Here is a 14,122-nt window from a genome sequence, read left to right on the forward strand (position 1 = left end):
TCAAGAGAGGAGGGGAAAACAGCACATGCTTTAAACAAGTGGGAGGAAGGGAAGGTGAGTGAAGTGGGGGCCTGAGAAACATTATTCCCCTTCCTTGATTGGGCTGTGTCACGAACGGGCACTAGGCCAGGTAAATGAGGCAAGAACATTTCAGGTAGGAAACAAAGATGCCAGCAAGAAGAGGATATTCTCCTAATCTCACACAGCAAGCTTTAGCTCTTGCTAAACCAAAATCGGTTTCTTTGACTGTCAAAGATGTCTAGTTAAGCCTCGGAATAAAATCAAGGTTTAAATTAAATCAACTACAATTGACAACAGTTAGGATTTATAACCAAACAGAAACTAGTCAGTTATTTTTGTTAAACTCTTGTATTAGCTCACAAGCTCTATATACAGCTGTAAAATTTACTTCAAAATTTGTAGCACCAAGAATTACCAAGGTACTCTTGAAAGAAAAAAAAAACAAAAAAGTAAGACTTGTTCTAGTAAGTAAAAAGGCTCAACATAAAACTGGAGTAATTAATTCCATATAGAGCAGTGGAACAGAATTAGGAATTCAGAAGCAGAACTGTATGTATATATAGGGTCTCTTGATGACTAAGACAGCTCTGCAGAGTAAGGGGAAAGGGTTATTTCAACCAGCAGTGCTGGGGCAAGTGCATCTCCATATGGAATAGAATGAAACACGATTCCTATCTCAGGCCACATGTAAAAATCAATCCCCAGCTGCGCTGCACAGTTAAATATGAAAGGCAACTCAGATAAGCTTCTGGAAGATAACACAGAAGATCTCTTTATGACCTTAGGGTAGAGAATGGTTTCCTCTATAATCATTGATAAATTGAACTTTGTTAAAATTAAGAACTTCTGTTCAACAAGACACCATTTATAGAACAAAAGGCAAGCCGCAGACTGTAGGTTTTGCAACACATATATTCAACAAAGGAATTATATAAAATACAATCTCAGAAATCAGTAAGAAAAAGGCAGACCACCCATTCAAAAATGGGCAAAATATCTGAGTACACATGTCACAAGAGGGTATCAAAATTGCCAGAAAACATTTGAAATGTTCCTCAACATCATCAGTCATCAGAGAAATGAAAATAAAGCCACAGTAAGATACAATTTTACATCTACCAGTATGACTAAAATTAAAAAGACTGACAATACCAAGTATTGCAAGGATATGGAGTACCTGGGACTATCTCCAAAGTGGCTGGTGGCAGTGGAAACTGCTATAAGCAATGACAAAGTACAGACACATGCTGCAGCATGGATGTATCTCAGACACCACGTGGTGCGAAAGAAAGAGGAGAAAGGGATGAGGGAATGCGGAAGGGAGTAAGTTGAGGACACATGAATATACACTGAGGTATTAAGGGGTAAAGGAACATTAACCCTTGCAACCTACTCTCAAAAGATGGAAAAAAAAAGCTCTATGTAAGTGTGTGCATGCTCATGTTTATAATGAATATATATGCATGGAACATACACACAGAAAGAGAGTAATTTTTTAAATGGTGAAATGTTAAAAGTTGGTGAATCTAGGTGAAAGGTAAAAAGCTCTTTGCTATTCTTGCAAGTTCTCCATATTTGATATTATTTCCAAATTAAAAGTTTAAGAAACATGAGCTGGCTGTAAAGCACTATTAATAACCTCAGAAATCAAGACTGGGGGATGATAAACCATTGGGTGCTTTCAGGTGTATCTATGCTGGACGGAGTGATGTCATTTCATGAGTCCTATTTCCAGACTCCAAAAACCAGCAGATATGCAGTCCGCCTTTCATGCCATTAGGCAATGAATGGCTTTTTGCCTCTAGCAAAATTTGCTCAAAGTCCAGATACAACCCACAATCAGCTCAAATGCAATAATAGGTAGACTGAAGTTAGTTTTATAATCTTATAGTGGAGAAAATAGTGCTTTTTAAATATAACAACCATGAGAGTCTTGAAATTAAACAGGCAGTGAGGTCGAGGGCACTCGGGCACTAGTGCTTGGTAGCTGCACATGAGTCATCAGGACGGCAGTGGCTCTGATGGGCAGAACAGAGTGTGGCCTGGACACACCAGCCTAATGCTCATTTTGTTTCTTTCCGCTAATCAACTATTATAGGCAATCACCGGCTAAGAGCCCTTTGAATCTCACTTTGCCATTTATGACGTCAAGGCACACAGATTAAATAAATATTCTTCTATTTGACCCAAATTGAGTGGTAACATTTAAATTACACATTGGAGAGCAGTGCAATTATCCTTCAAAACAGACAATGATGGTTTCATGAAAAGAGTCTGATAAAGAAGACATGGAAAAATCAGGATGTCTAGGTAAGTGCCAAGGTGAACATATACCTTTGAGGTGGTGATTAACATATTTGACTATATGATTTGGGGTTCTAATTCAACAATATTTGTTAGCAGTCATACCAAAAGTAATTGGAGAAATACGTAGCTGATTGTTGAGAGGTTATGTCTGGGGAGAGGATTATAGTTTCCCTATATAAACATGTTTTGATAAAGATTTCAGTGTCTCAATTTTGAAGAATAAATATGCACTGCCTTTACAATTTAAACAGCTGAAATCAGATCTAGCAATCAGTCATGGTAGGAATATACAAATTTGCATGGCAATAGCAAGTTATGTGAACTGACTTCCTAGAGATCAAGATAAATTGCTGTATTTTCAGACTTAGCTATGAAACATTAAGTTCAGAAATATTACAAGGGAATGAATAAGCAAATGATCAAATGTGGACATTTTTCATTGAGAATATGGAAGCTCTCTGGACTCAAAAAACCAAATCTTTATAAAACTTTTGTAATAATCCTAATAGAAGTTACCTTCAAAAAGCCACAAAATACTGTGCAATAAACCTGTAAGAGACACAAGAAAGGACGTGAGGTTACATTGGGGAAAGGTTATTTTCTAATGCAGTAAATTTCAACAGAAAAATTTTACAATGGGAGACTTTAATTCCATTCTTCTAGTGAAGAGTTCTTCTCTTTATTAAAACATAAAACATCTTCTTCCTGAACCTTTATAGGTAAAATTTCTCAAACTGGCAATTTCCTTAGTAACAGGCTGGGCCAGGTGAAATATGCAAAGCAATTTACATATAAAATTAGAAAGAGAACTTTGGTATTACTGCATAGGTTTAGTATTATTGCATAGGTTCCCAATTTACTGCAAAACTACACTGACTTCTTAATTTTATATTTGGAAGTACCACCCTGTGGCAAGAGTAAGAACTTGTGAATTGCAGAAGTCAGGACTGGTTTCCCAGAACACGTGGTGGGCTCCGAGGCACTGGTGAAATTCTGCTTCCTAATGTGTACAGAGATACCATAAGGCTCACTTTATAATTATTGGTTAAACCACATGACTTTTCTGTTATTGTACATCATAATTTTAAAAGCTTAGGGGAAAAAATATCCAATATATGCCCGAATTAAAAGTCATATGGCTAAATGCCTGAAGTACCAGTTCTATTTCCTAGCATTTCCTAAAACTACAATTCAGTCTTAACCTTGTAAATGCACTATTGTATTTTTGATGTAGAACAAACAGCAGGAAGAGATATATTCTTTGGTAAATGATGGAAGTAGTTTTCCCTCTGAATGTTCTCATCACTGCCCTCTTGGCCTCCAAGGGAACTGCAGGGACTCTGGAATCGTCTGGAACCACCCCTATACACCTAGGCCAGCATGTCTGAAAACTGTCTCCAAAACCCTAGACCTCACTGCATCGATGCAGAATACCAGAGATAAGTGGCATATTTAACTGCATGACAATTATTAATCAAAAAGGCTTTTCTTTCAAGTTTCATTTACTGTATTTTCCAGGAAGTGACACACAGTATCCACAAAATGACCTGAGGAGAATTTCACCCTCTCTTGCTGCCGTGGAATCACTTTTCCCAGGAGCTAACTGCATCACTTTTAGTACCGCTTTCATGCTGTAGAGCAGTTTTTAGAAAGGGAGAAAGCCTTATTTTTTTTTTTTCTCAGGAACCTGTCATGATGCTTCAGTGACCGTCTCCTTCACACGCCCCTCACCCCGCCAGCTTGGCGGCAGGTGGCAGGTGAGGGGAGCCATTAGCGGAATCTGCCCTGGGCAGGGGTAGCGCTGCATCGCCCAGAGACAACCACCCGGACTGGCGTCCACCCACCAAGGATGGCAACTCTTACTCCTGATTTCACTTTGGCTTCACTCAAATACTGGGAATATTAAAGATGCGGGCAGACGTACCTGAGACTATTTCACAGAACAGCGACTTCTGCTGAGTTAACACCACCGTCTAATAATCCTTGTGCTCAAGTGAGCTACAGAACACATTTTTAAAGAAACTAATGTTATATCACAGTTTTTGACATAGGGCCTTTCAGAGGGCTACAATATAGAGGTGGCCACTATGTGAATGTTGTCTGTTATGGTTTGGCATTCGAAATATGACTCTGCTAATAATCAGGAGTATCACTCAGTCTAGTGTTTGTTCCCGCAGATGAAGAAATGTCAGGCTGTTTGACCACCAAGATCAATTACGTCCTTAAGGAGCTTACCTTAAGCTCCATGGTAAGATGAACAGAAGGAAGACTCTCAGGGGTGTTTTAACAGTCTTTTTTTAAAGAGTGGGACTGTTGAATTTAAGTCTGAAGGGGTCAAATTCCTAACGTCCCCCTGAATACAGGTAAGAGAATGTAACATGAACTGCTGCACGAAGATTCCTGAAACTGCCTGTGCCCAATGTTAAGATAAAATATTATTAATGAGAAATCCTGGCACTGATAATCCACAGAGGTTATATTTCAATATTTTAATCTAATATAACCATAAGGTTCAACTGACCACTCTATCAAAAAAAATAAAAATTCTTCAATATTTTCTAAGAAGGTACAGTTATATTATTTTAACCTTTAACCTTTTCCTCCTAGAAAGATGAGAGAGAGAAATATTAATAATGGAAAATAATGGATAAAATTACTACCATTCAGTGGGAACACAATCTTTTGAAATCTGCTATAACTGGAATAAAAAACTCAGCAACTGAGATGGTTGATTTCTTAATACAAACTTATATCTAATTATTCAAAGTATAAGGGATATATAATCATTCAAAGTCTCTGACTAATACTATCACAGACATCAGAAAAAAGAACATATACTCAGTAACAAACTGAGCTTAGGCACCGTTTCATATATTGTTTTACCTTCAGGAAATCCAAGATGTCTAGATACTAAAATTAAAAAAGGGTTAGATTCTATAATCTCTTTTCCTCAACTCTGGCTAAATGTAACCACCTTAAAATACTAACCTAGTCTTTGATTGTGAAGCACAAGTGTATAATGGTAGGTTCATTTCAGTCTTTACTCAAGAATATTTAAGCAAAGCTCTCACCAGTAAGACATAAATACTAATACGAGACAGGAAAATAACATTCCAAGTTTTATAGAGCATTTATAGAGCAGGTGATGTTAACATCCAGATTAAAAAAATAAGGAGAACCTATGCTGGAAAATGGCCTCGAGCTGGGAAGTTTCTCAAGTAATGGAGTCATGTTCAGGAAATGATATTCAAAAACATAAATTTTTATATGTTGGTTTCTCTGTGAAGTAAGACTCATTCAAATTCTTCAGTTAACAGCAATACTCAAAAAAAATCTTCAACTGGTAAATTCTTGGTTTGCAATGTTTTGATTTTTCCTGAATCTTGAAAACTTCCAACTGCCATTAAACACATTATCTTCTGTTTCTTCTTAAAGAACTAAGGTTCATAAAAGGATCATCATCATCGTCCTGAAATGACATCCAAATGGTAAATAAGTCAGTGATCGTTCCACGCTTCACTGAAACAAGACAGAAGTTCTTATGGGCAAAACAATACCACTAAGAGCCATTTACTCCTTTCACATGGGGCAGACTTTCACTTTTCTATTTCCTTGTAAATATGAACAGTTTGTCAATGTTTTTCTCTTCCTCCCTTCCTTGGTAGCCATTTTATTGTTAAAATGAAAATGTCCAATTAAATTCTTACCGAGCAGTAAAAACAAAAATTTATCCTGCTCTTTATGTGTGTGTGTATATATACCCACAAAACAGATCATATATATATATATAATTTCTCTCAATTATTCACCTTAATAAAAGCAAATAAGGTGTGGGTAAGCCCCCAAAAAACAAAAACTCTTCAAGTCATTTCTATTACGTTTTTAAAGGTTTTTTTTCATTTATACTTTATAACTGTGTATCTGATGCTCTAGAAACTCAGAGCCGAAAAAATAATGAAGCCACATGACCTAATTCAGAAATAGCTGTAATTTTTATTTCCATTACCCATTTAATGCTAGAAATAAATAGCTACTCTCAGACTGATGCAAGAAACAACCTAGCAAAGCAATCTATCAAACATTTTTGCAAAAAGAAGTAGATGGACTATTTGAGTTTCAAAGAGTTCCCAGGCTGCTGGGCTGTAGTTCACATGCACAGTAAGACTAGACAAGAATATTAGGTGTTAACCAGGGATTTAATTAGAGAGAATGAAAACTAACAAACCTCAGACTAGCCCAAAAGACATAATTTGATGAGGACAACCTAAAATCATCCTCTATGACTGATTCAAAAGAGAAAGCAAATTTGTACCTTTTTCACTTGTTTCTTTTAAGACACTGATAAAAGGGATAATTATTTGGTGTTAGGCTTTGTTTGTGATATTAACACATTCAAATGCTCACTAAGTTAGCTGCCTCTAATGAGATGTGGATGCCTTGAGAAATACTAATTTGTTTTCATTTATTGACTCATTTTTTCCTACTATAAAAGGCAGAACTTGATAATAAACCAGAGATAAATCCAAATGAAAGTATAATAGAGAATTTGCTAATAGTTCTTCATTGCAGCTAACATGATATATGTGAACTTTTTTAACGGTAACATGTAAGCGCATGTCTATCTAATGCTTTGGAATTAACAAACAGGTCAGCTGTTCACTCCCCTCCTGGAGGCAACATGTCAGTATCTAACAGGCAGACTGAGCTCGTTTTCTCTGCAGCCTGAGTTCTGGGGAGTCTTCTCCTCAAGCTGTTTCAAAATCACAGCTGGGACCCAGGGAACATGACAGCAGCAGCTGAAGCTCAAAATCAAAGGGGTGAGTCACCTGCTACAACAGGGATGAGCCTGGAGGACGTTACACTCAGTGAAATAAGCCAGGCACAAAAAGACAAATACTGTAGCGTTCCACCTACATGAAGCATTAGTCAGAATCGGAAAGACACAGAGTAGAAGAGTGGATGCCAGGGGCCGAGGAGACGGGGGAACAGGGAGACGCTGTCCAACAGGTACAGAGTTTTGGTTTTGGAAGATGAAAAAGTCCTGGAGATCTGGTGCACAACCATGTGAATATACGTAGCACCAGTGAACTAACTGTACACTTAAAACTGGTTAAGATGGTAGCTTCCATGTGTTTCTACCAAAATTGAAAATCCCTACCATGTACCATCTAACATATGAAATGTGTAGAGTGTACAGCGTGTATTTAATCAACTTGCTATTATAAAGTAACATTAAAAGCTTTTACGATATCATCATCATCATCATCATCTCTCCAAATGTAAATGACAGAAGCTGACAAAACTATCCTGATCCTACTGTTAACTGGGCAAATTAAAGAAGAGCTGAGTGAATATTATGTTAGAAGTCTGCAGGCCTTTAACATCGGAGGAGTTTCCATCAACGGGCACTCACTCAACAGATGGTATGAACTGACTCAACATTAACTGTAGTTCAAAGGAAGGTTGTCAATAAAAAAGTATTTTTAGAAATAATTTTCAGCAATGAACTTACAGTCCCTATTCAGATTTTATAAACAGTTAAAAATCGTTAAGATTGAACATATTACTTTGTTACCTCATCTGATTCAAAATCAACCCCTTTAGTGATTTGGCTCTGGGACGCGCCTCTGCTCAACCTGGAAGTGCTCGACTTGGAAGTGCTCGACCACCTGAGGCAAACATGAGAAAAACAGAGAAAATGGACCAAAGAATTCAGCACAGGAGCCTTTCAAGTTTTTCATTTTAGTAGCAGCCATGAATAAAAATAACTAATACGTTTCCTTCGATCTACATTAGAGGCAGGAAAAGCTTAGTGGTGGGGAAGAGGACTCTGCAGTCTGCGTCCTTAGTAAATGTCCAGTTCTGCCATTTACGAGCTACACGGCTTCAAGCAAGTTACTCAGCCTCTCTGTGCTGCAGTTTCCTCACCTGTAAAATGAGGGTGATAATAACTCTTTAAACGTGTTAATATACTTAAACACTTAGATCAGTGCCTGACACACATCAAGCACTAAACAGATGCGTGCTTATATCATAATCATTCTTAGCATATATTAACATGTGTCTACTACCATCCCCCACCCCTGAAAACTATGGCAACATTGAACTTTTTTTTTTAAATTGAAGTGTAGTTGATTTACAATGCTGTGCTAGTTTCTGGTGTACAACAAAGTGATTCAGTTATACGTATATATGTATGTATATACACACAGTTAGATTCTCTTTCATACTCTTTTCCATTATAGTTTTTTATAAGATATTGAATACAGTTCCCTGTGCTATACACTAGGACCCTGTTTATCTATACTACATATAGTAGTCTGTATCTACTAATCCCAAACTCCTAATTTAGCCCTCCCTCACCCCCTCCCTTTCTTCTTTGGTAACCATTTGTTTGTTTTCTATGTCTGAGTCTGTTTTTGTTTTGCAAATAAGTTCATTTGTATCATATTTTAGATTCCATATGTAAGTGATATCATATGCTATTTGTTTTTCTTATTCTGACTTACTTCACTTCGTATGATAATCTCTAGGTCCATCCATGTTGCTGCAAGTGGCATTATTTCATTTTTTTGTGTGGCTGAGTAGTATTCCATGGTATAAGTGTACCACATCTTTTTCATCCAGTCATCTGTTGATGGACTTTTAGGTTGCTTCCATGTCTTGGCTATTGTAAACAGTGCTGCTATGAACACTGGGGTGCATATTTCTTTATATCTTTTAGAATTAGAGTTTTCTCAATATTGAAATATTTTAATTCAAATCTCAGTTATGTTTCTATAACAGGATAAAAGGATCTTAGGAAAGGCTCACCCCTTCCTAGGGTTGCCTCACTGTTAATACTACTTGTGTTCAGTCCAAATTGAGTAACAAATATTTACTGAGTGCTTGATCCTTGCCAGGTACTATGACAGGCCCTGCTAAATATCAGTAAGCAAGATAATGATGAATCTGCTTTTATGAAGCTTAACTTGTAATAATGGAACTCATTTCCTATGTCTTGTTACTAAAAAAATTTTTAGAACAGGGGCCAGCAAACTTGGCTAGCAGGCCAAATCCAGCCTGCTTGTTCTTTACAGCCTGTGAGCTAAGAATGGCTACACATTTTGAAATGGGTACATTTAAATGGTTATGTAAGTACCTACATAATATCCTCAATTTTGCCTCTTGGCCTGCAAGCTCTAAAATTTTACCACCTGGCCCTTTAAGAAAAAGTCTGCCAAATCCTGTCTTAAATGAAAGCAGTGTGAATTCTTAGCCAACAATTTATTACCATGCTTTGGGATGTTATTGTAGCAAAAGAAATATATCTGAAGGTCTTATCTGGACAAATAAGTTGAGAGTCAAAAGGTCTTATGTCAAAAGGAGACAGAAAAATCCACGGGCTCTTAGGCACAAAAGTAAAGGACAGGAGGATGTGTTTATTAGCAAACTTGAAGAGCAACACAGCTCTGGAGGAAGAGGATCAAGGAATTTATCAACAGACCTGTCTCGGAAGTCCCTGTCTCTCTGTACTTGACCTAAGCAGGAACTGGGCATTGTCAACAGGAGGAAGCAGATCACTGAGGGCATAAAGCCACAGTGCCAAGGCCGGCCAAGGCAGGCGTGCACTGCTGCTGGGGGTGGAGGCCGTTACAGAAAGAAGCACCCACCGAGACCTGGCTCTGCTTGCTGATGTCTCCCCAGACAAATAACCAATGGTGCCCCAGAACCAAGCCAGGCATCTACACCAGATGTTGGCTCATTTGATCATGTGATCATAGCAGGAGTCTCAATTCTGCACCAGAGGACCCCACAGACCTACAGATCTCGTCTATGAGAGGTCCCCCATTCTTAGAAATCAGTGTGTGGTGGGGTAGAGCTCAGTGGTCAGTGCATGCCTAGCATGCATGAGGTCCTGGGTTCAATTCCCAGGACCTCTATTAAATAAATAAATAAAGCTAAAGCTAATTACCTCCTCTCCAATTGAAAAAAACCACATTAAAAAAAAGAAATCCATGGTGAGAAGGAAGAATGGTTATACTATTTTGACTGCTGGGTCAAATAAATGGGCTTTTTGTTCTGGATGTCAAAAAATCTTTAATTTGATTAGCTTCACGCGGAAGGCTCAAAAATAAGGCAAGGGGGTTGTATTAAATTGAGTGCCAGGAGCTGTACCTCTTCTCCATTTCTGTATAAGTATAATTTGGAGCCATAGTCAGAATTCCTTTCCAGAGATGCTCAGCCATCACGTCAGTTGTAGTACCATTACGAGCATGAGATAACATGTTGGGGAGGTATAGCTCAGTGGTAAGAGTGCGTGCTTAGCATGCACGAGGTCCTGGGTTCAATCCCCAGCACCTCCATTAATATAAATAAATAAACATAAATCCTCCCCCACCCCCAAAAAGTGTAAGATAACATGTTAAACTGGACACATGCTGTGCCTGGCACGTAAAAGATGCCCCCCAAATGTCAGCTCTCCCCACTGCATGTCTAATAGAGTCCCCTCAAGCTCCCCTCTCCCACCTCCCACTTGGCCCAGTGGGGACAGGTCTTCTCCCGCTGGGGCTTTAAGGGGAGGGTGGATACTGTCTGGCAGCTCTATCAAATCTGGAAGGGTCCTCTTATCCCCATGACAACAAGGGTAGCGTTTGGAACAATTCCAGGAAAAAAAAAAAAAAAAAAGTGGGTGTATTTCCAATGCCAATCCAGCAGAAGGGAATTTTACAGCTGGAAGTTATTTTGTTTTTAAAGTTAACTGCCAAGAATATTAGTGCTTTTACTGCTTAGCATTCTTCCTCTTACTCCTGTTCAATTTCCCAAGCCTCTTATTTATTTAATAAGCACTCATAGAGGTGCTACTATGTGCCAAGTACCGTACTTAGCACTTCATAAATATGAGCTCGCCTAAGTCTCAAAATAACCCTTTGGGGTGAATATTACTATCTTCATTTCACAAACAAGGACACAGAGATACAGAAGTCAAGAAGCTTGCACAAGGTCCATACTGAGTAAGTGGCAGAACTTAAATACTTCAAATTATGAGGGAAATAACTATACAAACCATGCCATTACTAAATAATTATTCCAAAACAGCCTAAATTGTGTCACCCAGTTGCTGTCACCAGAAACACAAATCTGCCAAGGCTGGTTTCATATTTCCTGCCAAAATGTTAATTTCTAAATTGCCTCTCTTCATTTAAATGATTCTTATTACATGCACAAAGATCTGGGACTCCAACTATTACGAAAAGAAGCAACAGGAGAGATGAGTTCTGGGGCAGAACACCTGGCTACATGACTAGCTGGGTGACCTCAGGTAAGCTACTGAGACTACCACACCCTACTTTCTTCCAAGGTAAGACGAGGGAAATACAGTTAGAAGCATATTTACCTCCTGGAGTGGCTGTGAGCACCAACCATTAATTCATATGTAAAAGGCTCAGAACAATGCCCGATGAACAGGAGTGCCGAACAGTTCAGTTATCATTACCTCGTAAGTAATTATGAAGCCAACACTTATTCTACTGAAGAGCAGACAATGCCAAATGGTAACACAACCAAGACATTTTTCCTTCAACACCCTTAGTGTATGTCAAACATACTAAAACAGTACTTTCACTAGTTCCAATAATGAAAAATAAGGACCTCATACAAGCTAAGCTTCTAGGTTCCTCTCAACCATTGATTCACTGCTAGAAAGAAAACAAAAATACAAACAAAAAACACCTCAGGGAGCTAGACCTGTTTTTGTTTGTATTTTAATTTACAAAGACAAGAACAAGCACTTAGAAAGGGATTCTTTTCCTTCAATGTCCTGAGATGTCCTGATATTCTTCCAATGAATCTCCTTTTTGCTAAGGGGATCTGAGTCAGGTTTCTATCAGCTAGAACAAAAGGGGTCCTGTTTAATACATGGAACTCAGGCCTGAGAAATTCAAGTAAATCTTCATCTGAGCTCACGACCTCAATTAGCCTCTACTACCCTCCTCAAATTCACACAGTGACCTGCATCTGACCCATCTCGGTAGTTTCCCCTCCTTCTACAAAGGCCAGCATTGGCTTCAGCAACTGTATACCCTCCTGGTTGTCGTTGCGTTTTTCTTGCTGCTCGTGACTCTTCTTGACCTAAGCTCTAAAAGTGGAAACCCAGGATCAGAACACAAGCCGTCTCTCCTCTCTTCTCTTCCAAGATGACTGATCCATTCCAAAGCTTTAAATATCAGTTATAAGCTGTTGAGAACTGACTTAGGGATCATTCCAACACCTTGTCTTAGCTCTGGACTCATATATCCAATCGCCTGTAACCTCCCTTCTTGTAAATTTCACAGGTATTTCAAATTTTCCACATCTAAAGCAGAGCTTTTGATTATCTGCCCATCATGCCTTATAAAAATCTTGTTTTTCTTTTCTGTCTTTCTCAGTGTATGGCACTACCTAGGTGCTCAAGCAGGGAACCTGAAAACCAACTGTGATTCCTCATTCTCCCTCACTCCAAATCTTCAAGCCATCCCCAGCTTTGGTCACATCCACCCAAAGTATATCCTGAAACCGCCTATTCCCTCCACTTCCCCTGCTACCGCCCTGGTGCATGCCCCCATCACCTCTCTCACCGGGACCACCTACTGCGCCCTCCTTCAGAGGCAGCCTGCACCACAGGGGTCTTTTACACACATCAGTCTAATGGGGCCACTTCTCTCTCAGAATCCTCCCCTGGCTTCCCTGCATTCGTAACAGAGTCCCCATTCCCTCCCCTGCTCACCTGCTCCTGCTTCATCATGCTTCTCTCTCCTGCCTCTCTTTTCTATTCTCATCTCAAACCACCTCCTTTTCCACCACCCTTTAGTCATTGGCTCCTAAATTACAGTAAGCGTGCTCTTCTTCAAGAGTCTTTGCATGTGCTTTTTCCCTCTGCTTTTTGCAAGGCCAAGTCTCTTTTAGTAAAATTTTAGCTTAAATGTAACCTCCTCCAGAGGCCTTCCCTGATTACCCTTTCAAAGCAGATGTCTGTGGCCTGTGACATTACTCTTTATTGGTTGCACTCGGATGATTTCCATCACTGGGTGGTAAAGACAAAAGGAAATGAATTACAAGTTATTTAAATTTTCAGTGAAAATACTTTAATTATGCTGCACTGAATCTCTGAACTAGCCCTTGGTCTATTTTTCACTTCTCTATATACTTGACTAGTTGAAAATAAATCTATTAAACTTCTATGGCATAGAAAAATGTATATGTAGAATTTGGATAATTTTTAATTTTTTCAGATGCTTCTTTTTGCAGGAAGTCACTGCACCTACCTTTGATCTGTTTTTGAAGTGGTAGGAAAAATGTCTTCTTCCTCATCTGACTCATCTACCTCAATCACCTAAGGGGGAAAAACAAAACAGCAAACAGCTTTTGTGAGAACAGAAATTCTGAATATGAAGGAATTAAATAACTGAGTCTCAAAGGTTTTTTTTTTTTTTAATATTAAAGAAAAGTTACAAAAAAAGGAGGCAGAAATCATGTAAGGAGCAACTATTAAAACTTAAGCTCAGTCCGACCTCCCTGCAATGTTCATCTACTCTTCATCTATAAATGGTTATAGTGTGAGCTCACTTCTCTCCTGGCCTCCGCGGCAGCCTGGGTACCTCAAGGAACATGTAGTTAAACTGGTGAGTGACTCACGTAGGGTCATGTGCAGACAGTGTCCTGTGACTTCCTTAGGTTCCAATAAGGAGCAAGACCATTGGATACTTCATCTCCAAGTTTTAAATGAGGTATAAGACTGTGGAACGTACTGGATATCTATCTTTCTGTTACATTTGTC

General features: G+C 38.8%; 1 protein-coding gene across 2 annotated transcripts in view; it reads right to left on the reverse strand.

Annotated features, from left to right (window-relative positions):
• Positions 1-918: 918 nt before the first annotated feature.
• MRE11 (MRE11 homolog, double strand break repair nuclease) overlaps positions 919-14,122 on the reverse strand; it is a 67,568-nt gene continuing 54,364 nt past the window's right edge. Inside the window, exons 18-20 of one of the 2 annotated variants that reach the window (XM_010988899.3) lie at positions 13,611-13,678; positions 7,904-7,997; positions 919-5,797 (exon numbers count right to left, since the gene is read on the reverse strand). In XM_010988899.3, coding sequence (XP_010987201.2) covers positions 5,741-5,797; positions 7,904-7,997; positions 13,611-13,678 — 219 coding nt within the window. In that variant the 3' untranslated portion in view covers positions 919-5,740. The remainder of the gene's footprint in view (positions 5,798-7,903; positions 7,998-13,610; positions 13,679-14,122) is intronic. The other variant, XM_064492827.1, reaches the window with a different exon arrangement.

The sequence above is a fragment of the Camelus dromedarius genome, chromosome 12 (genome assembly GCF_036321535.1).
Source record: "Camelus dromedarius isolate mCamDro1 chromosome 12, mCamDro1.pat, whole genome shotgun sequence".
Taxonomy (NCBI): domain Eukaryota; kingdom Metazoa; phylum Chordata; class Mammalia; order Artiodactyla; family Camelidae; genus Camelus; species Camelus dromedarius.